This window comes from Rhincodon typus, chromosome 2, assembly GCF_021869965.1.
Source record: "Rhincodon typus isolate 14 chromosome 2, sRhiTyp1.1, whole genome shotgun sequence".
In the NCBI taxonomy this organism is placed as follows: domain Eukaryota; kingdom Metazoa; phylum Chordata; class Chondrichthyes; order Orectolobiformes; family Rhincodontidae; genus Rhincodon; species Rhincodon typus.
The window spans coordinates 22,572,473-22,592,708 of record NC_063333.1 but is presented as its reverse complement, the minus strand read 5'-3'; the positions used below and the strand labels follow the sequence as shown (position 1 = coordinate 22,592,708).

Genomic DNA, 20,236 nt, shown 5'->3' with positions numbered 1-20,236 from the left:
TACTTATCACAGATTTGCTTTATATTAAAAAAAAGACACTTTCCTCATGAAAGCATAGCATACTTAGAATTCTAACTCTCTTGTTAAAAACTGAACTTCACAGCAGGGTGCTCCAATGTAACTGACTGCATTGTACAATCTCCAGCACTCCAATGCAAAATTTCTGGATGCACTTTCAGAATCACAAGTTGTTGTTTGGTTTGTTGTTTTGGGAGTGCAAGGTTTGAGCTGTCTGGTGACAACTGCTTGGGTGAAATTTTCTTTAATAGTTTACAGGTTGAGGGAAGTGTATGGGTTGAAGGTATAGGGCCTGGCAGATGTACATGTAACTTTTTAATGGATGCAGAAGGTGCATGCAAGATTGAGCAACATCTACCTTCAGAAAGGAAAGGGATGATGCAGACATTCTTGGAATCTAATATTATCAAAAAATGTTGGATGAGGGTAGTAAAGACCAAAAGCAGGGATATATCAAGGTATTAGTTGGGCTACAGCTCAAATTGGTTCTGGTTGCTACAATACAGAACAGATGAGCATATGTATATGGGCTCTGGAGAGTAGAGGAGATGTACAGCAATGTTGCCCAGGCTTGAATTGTAGATGAGGAAGGTTGGTAGAGATGTTTTCTTTAGAACAGGAGACTGAGGGCTGACTTTTTAAATGAGGTGTACAAAATAAGGGACTAGAACTGGGAAGACCTGCATTCCCAAGCAGAGGCCAGTCATCGTGCAATGCAAATGTCAAATGACGCAAAGGTTGGTGGTGACTTGAGGATAAGCCCTTTTTTTTGTCCAAAGGGTGTGGGGTATTGTGTATTTACTGCCTGGTTTGATATCTGAAGCAGAAACCTTCAACTTAGTTCAAAGGAATCTGGATCTGCACCCAAAATACTGCAGTGTATAAGCTTCTGAATCTAAAGTAGGATTGTGGGATCAGAATGGGCAGCTAGGTTTTAATCAGCTACTGCAGACCCAGAGGGCTGATTGGCCTATCTGCGCCATAACTTTTCAATGCTGCTTAATCTTATGAATGAACACCATTTGATGTACACTAATCTGCAGTTGGTTTAAATGTGATTGCAATTAGTTAGTGAATTCAAGCCTAATAAGGAAAATAACAGGTTCCTAATGGTCTGATGGCACAAATGGAACGTTGATGTTCATCTGTAAATGACTTAACAGTTGTGTTGTGAAATTGAGTGACAGTTGCAATTGACTTTCGAACACCCTTTAAGACTCTTTTTGGTATGTGGGTGTTGGCTTCTCATTGGAAGCTTGCTTGAAATGACACTAGCTTTGTCATGAGAAGGATTGTTGCATTACTCCTTTTAGTATGGTTGTTATCTTGGTGAAGAAATCCTTGTAAACAGAAGTGCTAACAAAAGAACAAGCTTGAGAAATGCAGAAAGTGAAGGGTTTAAAACTGGATCCAGAACCCATGGGCAATACTTGATGACAAAATGATGACCGGGTCAAGAATATGGCAAATTGAAGGCTGTATTCAAATGCAAATGTTGAATCCCATCTAAGGATAAGTGATAGGATTTCACCATAGTGAAACGTGCAACCAACAACCTAAAAAAATTTGAAATGTTTGAATCTGACACATTATGTCAAACGTGAAAAGTCTTTGGGATACAGTTGATTCGTCCAAAAAAATTGTATTGGATCCTAAAGGAATGGAAAACTAACCGAAAGAAAGTCAGGCAGTTCTACTTCAAAAGGATGTAGAATGAAAATCAAGATGCAGCACCTTGATTTGGGCTATTCTTCATCCAGAGAAGGCTTCCTTTCTTTCTGCCATGTCTCAGCCCACTGCAAGCTTACCCTGAACCCCATGTGATCTAAGTAATCTACCATGTGGAACCTTGTCAAAGGCTTTACTGAAGTTCAAGTAGACAATGTCTACTGCTCTGACTGTGTGTCTCTCAAACAGGTGAGACCTGAACCCAGGCTTTCTGGTTCAGAGGGAGGGGCACTGGCGCTGCACTACAGGAGCCCTAAAATAATATTTTCATAGTTGGAGAGATGTACAACCCAGAAACAGGCCTTTGGTCCAATGCATCCATGCTGACCAGATACTCTAAATAAATCTCTCGTCCCATTCGCCAGTATTTGGTCTATACCCCTCTTAAACCCTTCCCATTCATATATGTATCCAGATGCCTTTTAAATGTTGTAACTGTACCAGCCTCCCCTTCCTCTGGCAGCTAATTCATACATGCACCATTCTCTGTGTGGATAAAGTTGCTCGGTAGGTCCCTTTTTTAAAAAGCTTTTGCCTCCCCTGCTTGACCATGGTCTTTTTTTGTGACTAAGTATCTTGTATGGATTGGTGTGCACTTTGGTTTGTACTGTCTTGATGTTTTATGGCACTAAAGACCATGCAAATATAAGTTGTCACTTGCTATGTCATGCTGTTTTCAGATTTTTAATCGACCTAATCAGATGTTATTACTTAGCTTTTTAGATGGCCGTCTTTCAATGTTGTAACAAAAATTGACTTGAAACAACAAAACATTTGCTCACTCAAACCGGTTTTGTTTTTGTTCAAGTTGTGCTTGACAAGCTCTTAATGCAGTGGATGCATCAAAAAATCTGCCCATCTTTGAAATAAAGGAGGGGAAGCATTCACAATGCCCAACTACTGGAGTAGTCCTAATTACACAAGCAATGCGAAATGTGTGGATGTTATGGCAGTTTTGAGAGAACAGAAAATAGGTCATGGTTTAGAACACGATGCAAGGCCAGTATGAACTGTCATTTTCTGAAATGCTAACATTTGAAGATGTACCTCCAGTGTGTCTCAACAGCTGAACATCAGTATGAATAGCCGTGTGGTCTATTTGTGGAACAGATTCTTTGGTATTGCTGAAGAGATTGAACTACATTACAGTTAATCTGAATGATTCCAAATGTTATCACCAAAGGCTTTACTGTGGTACCTCCATGCCACCTTGAGCTAAAGCCAAGAATCAAATACTTTCAGACAATCAGACTGAGCATCTTTCAACTGGTACTTTAATGGGATGAGAGCTTTGGCTGGATCAGGTTTTGCTACCCATACTTAATTGGTCTTGGTGAGCTGCTTTGTTGAACTACTGTGCTGTAATAGGTGTAGGAATGCTATTTAGGAGGGAGTACCAGGGTTTTGCTCTGTAACACTGAAGGAATGATGTACTTTCACATGAGGGTGATGTGGTTTGGAGAACAGTCATGTAGTGGAATGTCTGAGGTGAGTTGCTGTACATCCAGTAAACAGTGCTGTAACTGCATCTGTTTTGGAGCGAGTGAATGGCAATCATATCTGCAAACAGTACAGCACACTGTTTTGTTCTGGATGGTGTCAAGCTTCTTGTGTTGTATTTGCATTCATCTGTCAAAGTGGGGAGTGTTCCATCAGACACCTGACGTGTGCTTTGCAGATGGTGGACAGGCTTGGAGTCAGGAGATGAGGTTACTCACTAAAATATTCCTTGCTTCTGACCTGCTCTTGTAGCTGCAGTATATGGTGAGTACAATTCAATTTTGGTCAGTAGTCACCTGAAGATATTTGTGCCATTGAATACCAAGTGGTGGTGGATAGGTCTTCTGAGCTGGTTTTCCACTGTACTTGGGTACTGTGAATGTCACCATTCATTTTAGGCCATACCTGGATATTTCCCAGTTCCTGCAGCATTTGGGCTTGGACTACTTTTAGTGGATTCGCAAATGGTGCTGAACGTAATGCAATCACGAATGCTGCAGTTTTGAGCTTGACATGGAAGGAAGGTGATTTGACGCAGCTGATGAAGGTTGGGGTCTGTGACACTGATGAGGAACTGCTGCAGAGATGACCTGGAGCTGAGATGTTTGTAGTTGTTGGAGGTCAACCATCTTTTCTTTCAGGTGTGACTCCAATCAGCATTTCTCCCCAATTTCCATTGACAATTTTACTTGGGCCCTGGATGCGCTAGGCAGTGATATGAAAACTTCCATGCCTGTTTTGACCTGATGCTATAAGGTCTCTTTGGATCTTCTCAAGCACTATACTGCTCCCTCTGGGTCTGTCATTGACCAGAATGGTCCTGTTGTTTGGTACAGGAGACGCAAGTATGTGTTCATGCGTGGGATTGTGTCAAGTTGTTGCTTGACTGGTCTAAGACAGCTTTGCCTATTTTGGCACTCCCTCCCAGGTAGTCATGCTCAACCCTTTATGGGGTCAAAAGGGCTGAGGTGGCTGTTACTCGTGACTTGTCCCATGCCAGATGGTTCCCCCCCCCTCTTTTTTCATAATTTTTAATCTTTCAAGAGTTTCAAAAAACTGATTTCCTAGGCCATTTATGGAACCATACGACGTCAGCAGAAGTAAGCCAACCAGCCCGTCCATTGAGATAATGGATGATCTGATCCTCTACATTTGCCTTTACCCTATAACCCTTGATTCCCCTAATGATAAAATCTATCTTCACCTTTGAATATACAATCTTTACCCTATATAGTAAAGAATTGCACTGACCAACCCCCTCCTAATCTGGCCCGAATGTGCAACCTGTTAGTTCTCAGGCTGCACCCTCTACTCTTTGCTCCCCATCCAGGGGGAGTCTTTCTGTTTAGCATTTACCCTGTCAGTCCCTTAAGAATCCTGTTTCAATGAGGCCACCTGTCATTCCAAACTCCAGTGAGTAGAATCCCAAACTGTTTAGCCATGGCATAAAAGACAATCCCTCCATACCAGTGATCATCCTAGTGAACTTTTGTCTGGCCTCCAATAGACCCCCTTAAGGGGGAATAAAACTGCTCTCGGTGCTCCAGATTTGGTCTCCCTCACACTTTGTACATTTGCAGTAGGACTTCTCTACTTTTAGACCACACTCCCCTTGAAATAAGGACCAACATTGCATTACCCTTCCTAATTACCTGCTGCATCTGTGGTAGCTTTTTTCTGCACCAGTACCCCAAATCCCTTTGTGTTGCACCTTTTTTATGCACTTTCACCAGTTAAATATTCTATTCTCTTGAATCTCCTTTCCAAAATGGCCAACTTTACATTCTCCCACAATATACTGTATATTTGCCAACTTATTGTCCACTTAACCTATTAGCTCTGTAAACAATATCCCTTCAGCAACCAGTCTTTCCAACTGTCAGCCACAAATCTGGCTACAGTGCATCTGCTTGTGTCCTCCACATCAATATATTGTAAACAGTTGCAATCCCAGCATTGGCCCTGGGGGGAACCCTGCTGGTCATGGGTTGCCAACCTGTAAAAGAGCCCTTATCCCCACTTGTTCCATGCCAATATTACCTCCAACACTGTAGGCTATTACCTTTTTAAGACTTGCCTTTTCTTTTGAGATGTCTTAGTAAATGCTGCCTTGAAGTCCAAATACAACGCATACTGGTTCCCCTCTGTCCGTTTTGTTTGGGACTTCCTCAAAAACTCAAATTAGGCACTCCTTTTCTGAAACCATGCTGACTCCGTACTTGATTTATTTTTACCCCCAAATGTTTTGCCATTATTCCTTAACTCCAATACCTATTTTTCACAATAGGTGTTTAGCTAATCAGCCTATAGTTACCTGCTTTTTCACCTACTCATTTTTTTCATAGTGCTGTAATGTTGGCATCTTTCTGATCCTCTGATATTTCTCCAGAATCCAAGAATGGTTGTAATTTTCCAAAAAAGTATCCATAATTTCTATAGCTCCATCTTTATGATGCTAGGATTCAAGCCATCGGGGCTTCTGTTTAACTCCTGTTTCTACTTTGCTCCTGGTTAGAGAGGAAGAAACTGCAGATGCTGGAATCCAAGGTAGACAAATAGGCTGGAAGAACACAGCAAGCCAGGCATCATCTGGAGGAAAGGAGCAGTCAGTGTTTGGGACACTTTCTTCCCCCAAGATAGGTTATACCTGAAATGTTGACTGCTCCTTTCCTCCAGATGCTGCCCAGTTTGCTGTGTTCTTCCAGCCTCCTGTTTGTCTCCTTTTTGCTCATAACTGCTTCCTCCATCCATTTTCTAAAGGGCTTATGTTCACTGACTTCTCCCTACTTTTAGATATTTGTAGAAGTTCTTATTGTCAATTTTTATATTCCTTGCTAGCTAGCCCTTGTAACTTAGTTTCTCTATCTTTTTGTTTTCCTTTTGGGTTCTGAATTTATTCCAACCTTCTTGGGCTATCCCTGCTGCAGGGTGGAGTCATTTGAGCCAGACTATGTAAAGACAGCAGATTTTATTTGCAAAAAGAGATTTGTGAACCAAGTGGGATTTATTTTTCCTGGCTTTTCTGCTTAATTTCATGCCTCACTTGGGCAGTGCCATGGAAATTTGATCCCTACTATTGCCAGATTCACCAAGTTAATGACACTATCAAAAGTCCCCATTTGCCTCTTATTGCTACTCAAAATAAAAGCAGGCCACAACAGGTTATTTCAATAACAATGAACTGCTGTCACACTTGGACAAGAATAGGATTTGTTACTTAAATACCATAAACCAATGCTGAGGTCTCCAGATTCCATAACAAATATACCACTGCCACTTCTTGGGGTGGGGACAACAAGATCAGACACTTTCTGTATAAGCCTATTTGCTTCACTTGTTTGCAACTTTAGACAAATGCTCTCCTTGTACACTCCTTTCAAAGGTGTGTTCTCTTTCTTAGTCCCTTGTCCAGTAAAAAAAAAAGTGCTTTCTTAACCCAAACAAAAATTACCATTTAATATAAAACCCACAAGAACTATGTATGCTGTAAATCAGGAACAAAAGCAGAAGTTGCTGGAAAAGCCCAGCAGGTCTGGCAGCATCTGCAGAAAAAATCAGTCAAGTTTCAGGTCCAAACAGTTCTGAGGAAGGGTCACCAGACCTGAAACATTAACTGATTTTTATTTCTTCACAGATGCTGCCAGGCCTGCTGGGCTTTTCCAGCAACTTTGGTGATTTTTGTATGTTTGCCTAGGTATGTGGGCTGTCATAATTTGGAGTCGCAAATGGGTAAGAGTCCTTGGTTATTTGTCTCCTAAATTTCATGCATTTGCAAATTTGAACCTCTACTTCTTTAATTGTTTCATACACCCTGCTGCATACTGAACAGTTCATTTAACTTTCCTAGTTCTGAAGCAATGTGTTTTTGTAACTGCATCTTTAAATGCAACAACCATGGAACCTTTTTAAACTTTCACTGGAGCAGCAAATTCAACTTAATTCTTCACATTAGGTACTCTATGCAGGAATATTTTCTATTTTGGGAGAACTTTTAAATGTTGGGATTTTACTGAATGTGAAGCATGTGCAAGTCATTGTTTGTGGATCCAATTCTGTGCAGTTTTTTGAAAAAAAAACTGCACAAAGGCATACGTTCTAGTCAGCTGGTATTTTGTTTAGGTGTTGATAACTTACCTATTCTCAACTTTTAATGTTAATCTTCAGAAATTTTTCCTCATGCCACTTCTATATTCCTGTTCTGGTTTGAAGTGTAACCAAACTTTTGAATAAGTCTAATTACTGTAACTTTGGTGTAAAGTCCAAGCTGGAGTTAAGACCTTGTCATGGTGCTTTGTTTTCTCAGACTTGGACAGTTTGGATTTCACCACAGGTGTGTATTAAGGTTAATGAAGCAGTGAATTGCTGAGATTTAACTTGTGTTGGATTAGTGAAGGTCAAGAATATTGGTCAGATTTCCCCCAAGAACAATGGACTGGTGGCAGAAATCAAGGCATTGGGCATACCATGGAAGTCTACCAGAAGTTGCTGTCTTGAGTGCCATTTCAATGTAATTGAGTATTTACGCAATCTAATGTTTCAGTTGTTTTTGACTAAGTGTTTTACTATCCTTTGTTCCTGCCATGTTATTTTAGAAATTTTGAATACAAGCCAGAGGGTTTTCTGCTGACCAAACTATCTTTTGACCTTGTTTCACTAATGTTTGATCTCCACCCTCCACTACTAATTCCGGCCCTGCATGTCTGTTTTGGGTCAGTCTCTATTTGCTGAAAATATGGTTGTTACACAAGTATTTTAACATATCTCAGTGTTTGTTATCCTGTACTTGATGTAATCAGTGCACTTTTTCAAAGCTATATTTAGTTCTTACGCTTAATGTATTCTAGTTTAAATCACAAATTTGCTTCAAAGTAATCCATTAGGTCAATTACCCTAAACTTAATACAGCATGTCATGCATACGAAGGTTACAAACAGCTGTATGTAACCATTGACAGATGGAGGATGGCAGTAATAGCTTATCTAGTGAGCCAGGATAGAAGCGATGGGCCACATGGCCCTCTGGGCTGTAATGATTTGGTGGACTAGAAATTTTGGTTCAAGTAGGATCTCATGCAAAGGGGGTGATACTCTTAACTGAAGTTTTTTTTTGCAAAAGGGTAAAACTCAAACAAGCCAATTTTGAAGGTATTGGGCAAGAACTTTCAAAAGTTGATAGGGAGCAGATGTTTGCAGGTAAATGGACAGCTGGAAAATGAAAAGCCTTCAAAAATGAGGTAACCAGTCCAGGGACAGTGCCTTCTGCTAGGGTGAAGGGCAAGGTTGTTGGATATGGGGAATGCTGAATGACTAGAGAAATTGAGGTTTCAGTCAAAAGAATGTCAGATGGCAGAGATTGGGTGAATCCGTAGAAGGCAAAGGCAGTAGGAGTATACTTGAGGGAAGTTGGAAGGGCAAAAAATGGACATGAAATAGCTTTGGCAAATAGAGTTAAGGAGAATCCGAAGGTCTTCTACAAAGACATCAAGGATAAAAGGTTAACTAAAGAGACAATAGGGCCCCTTTAAAGATCAGCAAGGTTGCCCATATGTGGAACCACATGAGATGGGGAGAGATACTAATGGAGTATTTTGCAACACTGTTTACTGTGGGGAAAGATATGGAAGATAGAACATGGGGAAATAAATAGCGACACTAAAACCTCCAAATTATAGGAGGTGATGCTGGACCTCTTAAAAACACATGGTTGGATAAGTCCCCAGGGCCTGATCAGGTGTACCCTATTAATCTGTGGGAAACTAGGGAAGTGATTGCTGGGCCCTCGCTGAGATATTTGTATCATCAATAGCAACAGGCGAGGTGCCAGAAGATGGGAGGTTGGCTAATGTGGTGCCACTTCAGAAAGATGGTAAGGAAAAGCCCAAGGGACTATAGACCAGTGAACCTGACGTCAGTGGTGGGCATGTTGGAGGGAATCTTAAGGGACAGAGCTTGCATTTATTTGGACAGACCAAGACTGATTAGAGATAGTCAACATGGCTTTGTGCTTGGGGAGATCATGTCTCTCTAACTTGAGTTTTTCCAAGTTACAGAATTGAGGTCAGTGGTGGATGTGATCTATATGGACTCTAGTAAGGTGTTTGACCAGGCTCTTCATGGGAGTGATCAGCAAGGTTAGGTCATGAGGGACAAAAGGAGAACTAACCCTTCAGAAACAGAACTTCCTCAAAAGTGGTGGAGGGTTGCTTTTCAGACTGGAGGCATGTTATCAGTGATGTGCTGCAACGATTGGTGTTGGGTCTACTGCTTTTTGTCATTTAGATAAATGAGTTGTATGTTAGGATAGTTATGGTTAGTAAGTTTACAGATGACACCAAAGTTAGTGTAGTGGACAGTGAAGGTTACCTCAACAATGGAGTCTTGATCAGATGAGCCAGTGAGCAAAGGAGAGGCAGATGGAGTTTAATTTGGATAAATCTGAGGTGCTGCGTCTTGGAAAGGTAAATCAGGGCGGTACTTAGACACTTAATGGTAATGTCCCAAGTGTTGCTGAACGGAAACCCTGGAGTGCAGGTTCATACTTCCTTTAAAGTGGAGTCCCCGGTAGGCAGCATACTGAAGGAGGCAAAAACACATTTCTGGAATTCAGCAAATCTGGCAGCATCTGTGAAGAGGAAAGTCAGTTAACATTTCAGGTCCAGTGACCCTTCCTCAGCACTGTTCTGATTTAAGCAGAGCATTTGGAAATTTAAAACAGTCAAGCAGAGTCAACATTGCTTCCTGAAGAGAAAATAATGTTTGACTCAATTCTTTTAATTTAATGGTTGGGATAGGTGAAGTAGTGGATGTAATATATTGGGACTTCCAGAAGATGTTTTGCAATGTAGTGCCTGTTGGGTTATTTAAGAACCCAGATTCTTGGAGGTAGAATATTACTGTGGATAAAGAATTGGCTGAGTAATAACTGACAATTTGGATAAATGGTTGTTTTCAGGATAATGTGTGACAAGTGGAGTGGCATGGGGATCAATGCTGTTGTCACTACACCTATGTATTTTCTATGTGATAGAAAGCAATAGGTGATAATGCATGAGGGGAGAGAAGTTCGTGGAGTAATGGTTATGTGTGATCAAAAATGTTGCCATATGGAATGTGAAAATGAGAGATCATTCACATTGGAGGAACTGAATATTATTTAAAGATTTCAAAGCTCAACAAAAAATACTGCACCTGTTTCAATATTACACACTGGGTGACAACCATTCTCTATTTTAGTTTTGGTCAGGACATTGCTGTAGTCAAGTCAACTCTCCTCGTATTAAAGCTTAACTTTCATTTGTTATTCACTGGCACACTCTCTCTCTAACAGTGCACCTACTTTTGTGTTCCTTTTTATTTTAGTAATTCTGAATTGTCCTGACAATGGAAGGGTTAAATTTCTTGTCAATTTAAATGTCTTTTCGATTTAATGTTGATGTTACTTGCCTGCAAAACCTAATCTTTTTAAATTTACATTCCAAATTGGGTAAGAGAAGCTTAGCCAAGCTTCAATATACCTGTGTAGTAGTTTACAATAAGAAATAAGTAAAATTTGTAATGAATCTCTTGGGAAGAAAAGTGAGCACTCGGTTTGAAATATTCAATGTTTACAGTTTATGGGAACTTGAGAGACTGTGCTTAGCTGCCCTCTGCTGGGAGAAGTAATGGCAACTTCTAATATTTAGAAATGCTGAAGGTTGCATGTTTTATGTTCAAGTGCTAGATGTGAGTTGACTGTTGCATATTATCGCTGCCCTCCCCAACCCATCCACTTGAAAATAAAAGGAATTTTTATTTCTACATAGACCATCTTGTTAAACCCTTGTTCTAAGCCAATTTTACTCTGTGTACAAGTAGATGGCTTTTTTATGAAATGGGGAAACTCTGCAATCACCACCCTTGAACTTAAGTGGCCGTGCCCCTCAAGCCTTTAATGTGTATTTGCAAGTGATGTTCTTGTATAATTTGTGCTGGACTAACAGACAAACATGTGACTTGAACATCAAAATGTTAAATAGCATTACATGAAAATTTAGCATGGGCATTGTCTAACTCCTCCTAGCTGATTGATGCTCCCCTTGAGCAGTCTCCCACCTGGACCACATCCCCTTGACATTGAAGCAAAGAAATATAACGTCATCCTGCTAGCCACCTTACACCTGATGTAGCTTGTTGCACTCCTCAGTGCAGTTTCCCAACGTATTTGTATTTTTACCTTGTCTCTGCTTTATTTTAGGCTCAATTTAATTTCTTCTTCCATAACTATGTTGTGGCCGAAGATATGGGGATGAGAACAGCTGCTGAATTAGAAAAAACCATGAGCATATTGAAATTGGTTGATGGGAAAGACTGATTCCTGTAGATAAGCATCAGTGAGGAGAGAGGTTTTTTATTTTATTGAAACAAGAATCCTTCATCACAAGAGTGGTTCAAGTGGAGACTGGTTCATGTTCTAAAAGAACAGATGAAAATTTGAGGCAGGCATTAATATTAGCAAAGAACAGTGGTGGAATGTTGCTAGCTTAACTGCAAAAAGTGAGCATGGAACAGTTGGGTCATTGGGGCATTGGTATCTTGCACCTCCTGTGGAGAGCTTCATCTTTCATACTGTCCTCTTGCTTTTTGAAAAACAAGATCTAAACTTTTAGGCAAGTTTCTCACTTGGTGTGGTATGCACTTTTTTGTGTGAAGTGTCTACCAGCAGTCTTGTGTATTTTGGTAAACTAGGTCAGTTTAAATTTAATCATGAGCACTGCAGTGAGTAGTTCAAAAGTGTTTTGCACCAACTTATTGAAAAACTTGTAGCAGGGGGATGGGGACCTGAATTGTAGCTCCAGTGTACAGGAGGTTGAGAGTAGTGAGGTCATGAATAAGGTTTCAAAGTCGCAGGACTGTACCGGCAGGCAGGCACGAAGGTGGTTTGAAGTGTCTGCTTCGATGCCAGGAGCATCCGGAATAAGGTGGGTGAACTTGCAGCATGGGTTGGTACCTGGGACTTCGATGTTGTGGCTATTTCGGAGACAGGGATAGAGCAGGGACAGGAATGGTTGTTGCAGATTTCAGTAAGAACAGGGAAGGTGGTAAAAGAGGGGGAGGTGTGGCATTGTCAGTCAAGGACAGTATTATGGTGACAGAGGATGTTTGATTAGGACTCGTCGGCTGAGGTTAGAAACAGGAAAGGAGAGGTCACCCTGTTGGGAGTTTTCTATAGGCCTCTGGAAAGTTCCAGAGATGTAGAGGAAAGGATTGCAAAGATGATTCTGGATAGGAGCAAAAGTAACAAGGTAGTTGTTACGGGGGACTTTAACTTTCCAAATATTGACTGGAAACGCTATAGTTCGAGTACTTTAGATGGGTCAGTTTTTGTCCAATGTGTGCAGGAGGGTTTCCTGACACAGTATGTAGATAGGCCAACAAGAGGCGAGGCCACATTGGATTTGGTACTGGGTAATGAACCAGGCCAGGTGTTAGATTTTGGAGGTAGGTGAGCACTTTGGTGATAGTGACCACAATTCAGTTACATTTACATTAGCGATGGAAAGGGATAGGCATATACCGCAGGGCAAGAGTTATAGCTGGGGGAAAGGCAATTATGAGGTGATGAGGCAAGATTTAGGATGCATAGGATGGAGAAGGAAACTGCAGGCGCTGGGCACAATTGAAACGTGGAGCTTGTTCAAGGAACAGCTACTGCGTGTCCTTGATAAGTATGTACCCGTCAGGCAGGGAGGAAGTGGTCGAGCGAGGGAACCGTGATTTACTAAAGAAGTTGAATCTCTTGTCAAGAGGAAGGAGGAGGCTTATGTAGAAGTGAGGCATGAAGGCTCAGTTAGGGCGCTTGAGAGTTACAAGTTGGCCAGGAAGGACCTAAAGAGAGCTAAGAGGAGCCAGGAGGGGACGTGGGAAGTCTTTAGCAGGTAGGATCAAGGAAAACCCTAAAGCTTTCTAAAGGTATGTCCAGAATAAAATAATGACTAGAGTAAGATTAGGGCCAGTCAAGGACAGTAGTGGGAAGCTGTGCGTGGAGTCTGAAGAGATAGGAGAGGCACTAAATGCATATTTTTTTTGTCAGTATTCACACAGGAAAAAGACTGTTGTCGAGGAGAATACTGAGATACAGGCTATTAGACTAGACGGGATTGAGGTTCATAAGGATGAAGTGTTAGCAATTTTGGAAGGTGTGAAAATAAGTCCCCTGGGCCGGGTGGGATTTATCCTAGGATTCTCTGGGAAGCTAGGGAGGAGATTGCAGAGCCTTTGGCTTTGATCTTTGTCGTCATTGTCTACAGGAACAGTGCCAGAAGACTGGAGACAAGCAAATGTTGTCCCCTTGTTCAAGAAGGGGAGTAGAGACAACCCTGGTAATTATAGACCAGTGAGCCTTACTTCGGTTGTGGGTAAAGTGTTGGAAAGGATTATAAGAGATAGGATTTATAATCATCTAGAAAGGAATAATTTGATTAGGGATAGTCAACATGGTTTTGTGAAGGGTAGGTCGTGCCTCAAACCTTATTGAGTTCTTTGAGAAGGTGACCAAACAGGTGGATGAGGGTAAAGCGGTTGATAAGGTTCCCCACGGTAGGCAATTGCAGAAAATAGAGGCATGGGATTGAGTGTGATTTAGCGGTTTGGATCAGAAATTGGCTAGCTGTAAGACGACAGGGTGGTGGTTGATGGGAAATGTTCATGCTGGAGTTCAGTTACTAGTGGTGTACCTCAAGGATCTGTTTTGGGGCCACTGCTGTTTGTCATTTTTATAAATGACCTGGATGAGGGTGTAGAAGGATGGGTTAATAAATTTGCAGATGACACCAAAGTCGGTGGAGTTGTGGATAGTGCGGAAGGATGTCGCAGGTTACAGAGGGACATAGATAAGCTGCAGAGCTGGACTAAGAGGTGGCAAATGGAGTTTAATGCGGAAAGGTGTGAGGTGATTCACTTTGGAAGGAGTAACAGGAATACAGAGTACTGGGCTAATGGTAAGATTCTTGGTAGTGCGGATGAGCAGAGAGATCTGTGTCCATGTGCATCGATCCCTGAAAGTTGCCACCCAGGTTGATAGGGTTGTTAAGAACGCGTACGGTGTGTTAGGTTTTATTGGTAGAGGGATTGAGTCTCGGAGCCGTGAGGTCATGTTGCAGCTGTACAAAACTCTGGTGTGGCCGCACTTGGAGTATTGCGTACAGTTCTGGTCGCCGCATTATAGGAAGGATGTGGAAGCATTGGAAAGGGTGCAGAGGAGATTTACCAGGATGTTGCCTGGTATGGAGGGACGGTCTTCTGAGGAAAGGCTGAGGGACTTGAGGCTGTTTTCGTTAGAGAGAAGAAGGTTAAGAGGTGACTTGATAGAGACATACAAGATGATCAGAGGATTAGATAGGGTGGGCAGTGGGAGCCTTTTTCCTTGGATGGTGATGGCTAGCACGAGGGGACATAGCTTTAAATTGAGGGGTGATAGATATAGGACAGATGTCAGAGGTCGGTTCTTTACTCAGAGAGTAGTAAGGGTGTGGAATGCCCTGCCTGCAAAAATAGTAGACTCGCCAACTTTAAGGGCATTTAAATGGTCATTGGATAAACATATGGATGATAATGGAATAGTTTAGGTTAGATGGGCTTCAGATTGATTTCACAGGTTGGCGCAACATGAAGGGCCTGTACTGCGCTGTAATGTTCTATGTTCTAAAGTTTTGAATGTACTGTTACTTGTTTCTGGAATAAGCTTTAACTCCCCTTTTTCTATATTTTCAATATGAATTTCAATTGTAACACTTCATGTTTTGGTAGGAGTCAGCCAAGGTTTCAGAACTGAATCCTAATGCCAAAGTTTGGGCAAATCATGTGCTAAATCTGGATGCTGCTGCAAGCAATGCCTGTGAAACTTGGGAAGAACAATTGGAGGTTCCTGATACTTGCCCAGAAGGTATGGTACTTTTCAGGTGTCTTCTCTCATTTTGAGACAATTCTTGGAGTGTAATACATGGTTGTGGCCAGGTGGCTTTTCAGAATTAGTTGCACCTAATATCTGTTTTGTCATGGATTCAATATTTGAGTAGGAACTTTGTGCTGCCACATAATGCCAGTAGAGACATCAATGTTTTTGGGATCACTTGCCTGACTGTAGGTCTTTATACTCTTTCTTGACTTGCCTATCTAAATGACTCTTCTGTGCTCCCTGCCCATACTTCAAAAGCTTACCGTTTTTTAAACAGCCTTTGGCACATGCTTTATGCTTGCTGTGTCTTGTCAGTTTTTTAATTGTGCATTGGAATTTCCACCTAATGTTTCTATGAATGTTGATTCCTGAAATGTAAGACTTAGTCAGGGCATTTCCAGTGCTGTGGTGGTGGAAACTAAAATGACTAGTGGGTGTAGTGTCAAGTATAGAGAAACCAGAATTTTTGAAGTAGGATTTAAGTGTGGAAGTAGATTGTATAATCCCTGCCATGTATTATTTGATGCAGCCTAGCTGATCATTACTCAACGCTATGTAGACCTTTCTGCCCGATGCCCAAATGCTGGAATCTGCCTTGGATGCTCAATCAAATGCATTCATAACTGTTTTAGGTAGTAGGGAATTCTAACATTAACTATTATTGTATCCTGAGACCATGCTCCAAGTTATAAATTATCTATCTACAGAAGCCAACAAGCCCCTCCAATTTTGTTTGAATCAAATTAACCCTATTTCTTAACTCTAGAGAACATATTCATTCCACTTTAATCATCCCATCTAGGACAGCCTTCATCGTAGGGATCAGCGGTGGAAACTTTGCCCTTCAACACAGGAATATTTATAGAGCCCAAAAGGATGAAGGAAGGTTCAAGGGCAGTTCTTATGGGTTTGTATTTAACATTGAGGATTTAAACTTCAATGAACTGGCTTGGATTCCCCCCCTGTCATTGTTGTTCTCCTTTTGTGCCTCCCACCAGAAAGAACATCTGGAAAATCACTTTTCAGCCAATTGAGCTTATGGTGTTCTGTTTTGAGCATTATTTTCAATGGAGATAGTTTTTGTTTTCTATAACAAGGAGCCTACTGAAGCACAGACTGTACAAGAATTGCCTCCAAGGTAGTGAAACCAGATTGTGTCTTGTTGATATAGCATCTGGAAGCCTCATTGCTGTGTTCTGTGAGCAAAATGCACCTGGGAAGATTCCAGTGACCTATTTAACAAAATATCTGGTGACTAGCCACTTCATTCCACACCTCCTCTTTCCTTCAAGAACTAATGGGTATAGTCTATAGAAAGCTGCAGCACAAGGTTTGGGATCCTAGTGCAAGAATCTTGGCTTATGATTTTAGTGGCTAACACAAGGCAGAATTGGATGGTGGCCCTTTATCCCAAAGGGGATGGAATATGAAATGGGGAGGGAGATTTTGCTAAAACTATACAGAAAACGAAGCTATACGAGGTGCTAGTCAGACCACAGCTGAAATACTGAGCATTTTTGGGCCCCTTTTGAGGAAAGCTCGAGTGGCATCGGAGGGAGTCCAGAGAAGTTCATTAGGCCAGTGAAGAAATTTCGAACACATTTTTGTGGGTTTGACTTGTAGTCATTTGAATTCAGGAGAATGAGAGGAGACTGTATTGAAATAAGATTGTCCTGAGGCTACACACAAAGACCTGAGGTTATTTGTCCTTGTGGGACAGTCTGGGATCAGAGGGCAAAATCTCAGTTGTCCAGTTAGGATGCAAGGCATTTCTCAAGGGTTGTCAATCTGTGGAATTCTTCACTGCAGATGCTGTTGAGACTCATTTAAGTACATTTCAAGATAATGGACTTTTAATCAGTATGGAAATTGAGGATTATGGGGAAAAGGCAGGAAAGTGGAGTTGATTATCAGAACAACCTTGACCTCTCATTTGGGAGCAGATTCAATGGACTGCAAGGCCTACTTCTGCTCCATGTCTTTTGGTCAGTAATAGTTAATTAACATAATTGCTTTTAATCATGGAGTTGATCTGTTCTAAGTGGAATGATTTTCCCCTGTTTTCTGTTAGTTACGGGTAAACATTTCAATTTTCCAATATAAAACTTCATCCAGAAAGATGCAGTTTTAATTTTTTTTTCACAAACTTGGTTAGTTGTCCATTATATTCCAAGTGTTTCATACGAAAATCAAATTGGCTAGAATAAGTAAAACTGACCATGGGGTAGTGGTACTATAGGAAAGACTACTGTTTTTGATCCCGTCATGGTCCTCGGAGCTTTTGATAGTGCAGGCGTAAGCTTTAAAGCAGAAGTCAGAAATCCAGAGGCAGATCTAAAATTTGCCAATAAAGGTGAGTTGAGAACTTGATTTGAGCAGTGTGTGGCATGCATTATGTGAAAGAATGCTTTGCTTTGAAATTTGACTTGAGTAATGGACATACAATAATTAGAAATATACTGCTTTGTTTGACAGGATTTGAGACCAATGGTGATGCTGAAAAGTCATTTCAAAGTTCATCACAGGAGCCCTCTTTGACAGTTCCTTCTGCTGAACAATCAGATTTGGATACTGTAACACTCCAGTGCTCTGACTCCTTCTACTCAGAATATGAGACCATACATGGAACCAGGCAGGGAGGTAAAAAAAAAAGCAAATGGATTCTACTGCTCTCTTTTTAGAAAAGCAGCTGTTATGCTATGTCCTTTTGACTTCCTCATTGGTAGCTGCAGTTGGAATTGCTCTGGCATCTGTTTTCAATTGCAGTTTTTGCCAGTTCTAATGGACAGTGGATTTCTGAGATTGATTGATTAGCATCTGAATTTGTGTTCACATTGGAAAGCATTAGCTACGTGATCTCCTTAGTAACACTTCATATGTTGTTTATTTTAATGACATTGGGCTTGAATTTCTTGGTCAGTCGAAATTAACCTCTTGTCAAGACTACTAGGTGCTGTGAATGGTGTGGTCATTCATTTGACATCAATGTGTTGGTGTATTTAAACTGTCTTTATTGAATTTGTCTTTGTGCAACATTCCCATAACTCTTAATTGCTTTGTTTAAAACTAACCAGGTAACTTAATGTCATACTCTTCTGATGAATGCAGCATTGTTTTAAACACTGGGGCAATCTTTTGAGTATTGGTGAGGTTTGGATTTTAATCCAAAGTAAGTCTTTGCTATACGAAAGTTTCATTTATTGACTTCATCCATGGTACTTCATAACATAGTGAAAGGTTAATCCACAGCCTGCTTCTGGTATTAATTTTTCCATTTGCATGGAAATTTAAACATCAGCATGCAAATAGTCTGGATTCTTTATGCTCCAGTCTACTGAGTTTGTTGTGCTCTCCTAACAAGTTAGTGATGGAGTCATCCATTGCTTTGGGTATTCAACAAAAAACTAGTTTGAACTCTTTGATATCATCCTTTCTCTTCCCCCTTCGTATGGTTGGGAGAGCAGTGTTGAACTTAAAAGCCTGTGTCATCACAGGAGAATCGTGACCTAATTTGTGGAGGCTGACTGAGGCCGACAGTCAATGTGCAGAGTTATGGATGTTTGTACTGCAACTTTGTCCCTGGCATAACTTCCCATTGTTGCAGGGGGTGGTATGCCTGTTTTTAGTTGACTCTCTCAACTTTCAAATTGGAGTACATTCATACTTTTAACAGAAGTTCTCCACCTCCCTTAAACAAGGCGAGTAATGCTGTTTGACCAACATTTTGTAGCACCTGAAAAGACTAAACAGATCCAAAACTTTTCATTGCACCCTCCTCGGTCACTTTCTCCATGATTGTTGTGCAGTGGCAGCAGTTTGTGCCACCCATAAGATGCACTGTGACCACTTGCTTGAGCTTTTCCCTGTAACAGCTCTTTCTAAAATCTGTATTGTCACCCAGAAGGGCAGTGGCAACTGATACATGGGAATCCTATCTGCAATTTGTCTCCAAACCCCCTCTTCATCCTGACATAACTAAATTGCTGCTCTTCAACTTGCCAAATCAAAATCCTCAAACTACTTCATAACACTGCAGTTTTATCTTATCTCGAGGATTGTAACCGTTAAAGATGGCAGTATGCTACCCTGTTGATGGCAAGTAGCTGACATAATCAGACTTTAAGAAAGCCTTACTTGGAAGGTGTTAGTTACTAGTTGCTGCATTGGATTTGCTCTCCAGATTTCAATTTTTAAAATTTGATCATGAGGTTTACCTGCTTGTCACTAATGAAAACCAAACAATGGAACCTGGATAATTTGCATTAAGTGGCACCATGTTAGATTAATCAAAGACTGATGTGTGCAAAGATACTATCCTAGACAAACTAACTTGTTTGAAATTTTGGCTTGTAGGTGGTGATCAAACTCTATTGGAACAGGAGACAGTTGGTCAAGAAGACCTTAGAGAGCTGCTGAAAAAGACACTGGAGTTCTGTTTGTCTCGGTGAGACCTTTAATTGTATTTCATGAATATTTAGCTTTCATTATAACTGCATCGAAAATCGACCTACTGTTGCACGTTTTTCCTCAACATCCAAAAACAATGCTTTCAGTATCAAGTACTGTACAGCAGCTATATGCAAAGCTTGAATGAAAAATCTTAAATAGCAAGAAAGGATCTTAGGGATGTTTTTTTAAGCATCTATTTTCACCGTATTCGGAACTGTGGTTTAGGTGAATAAATGGGATTGATCCTGCAGATACCTGATTAATGACTGTCAAGATGTTTGCCTGTACATGGGAAAGTTGCTTTCCCCTCTAAGTAGGTGTAGGATAGCCATGTCCCTGCTAAATTACAGGAGTGACCATGGCAAGATTAAGTGGTTTCACTTCTGTATGAGACCCAATGTTATGGCTAATGGTGGAACCAGCTAATTTTTGCCAGTGATATGGTAAAACTAGAACCTCGGGACAATGGTTGCCTGCAGGTGGTTTTTTCCAGAAGAAATCAAGTTCATTCTAAACATGCATGAGGTGGCCAACTGGAAAGCACCTAGTTCTTGTTTGCCATTGAAGCTGAAAATGGGAAGGTTCTTGAGACATTTGAAAGTGCAGGGCC

At 41.0% G+C, this 20,236-nt stretch overlaps 1 protein-coding gene across 1 annotated transcript in view; it reads left to right on the top strand.

The window, feature by feature from the left end:
- The window catches only part of larp4b (La ribonucleoprotein 4B), an 85,739-nt gene that overhangs the window by 37,787 nt on the left and 27,716 nt on the right, over positions 1–20,236 (top strand). Inside the window, exons 3-5 of the mRNA XM_020527491.2 lie at positions 15,030–15,165; positions 17,653–17,817; positions 19,531–19,621. Coding sequence (XP_020383080.2) covers positions 15,030–15,165; positions 17,653–17,817; positions 19,531–19,621 — 392 coding nt within the window. The remainder of the gene's footprint in view (positions 1–15,029; positions 15,166–17,652; positions 17,818–19,530; positions 19,622–20,236) is intronic.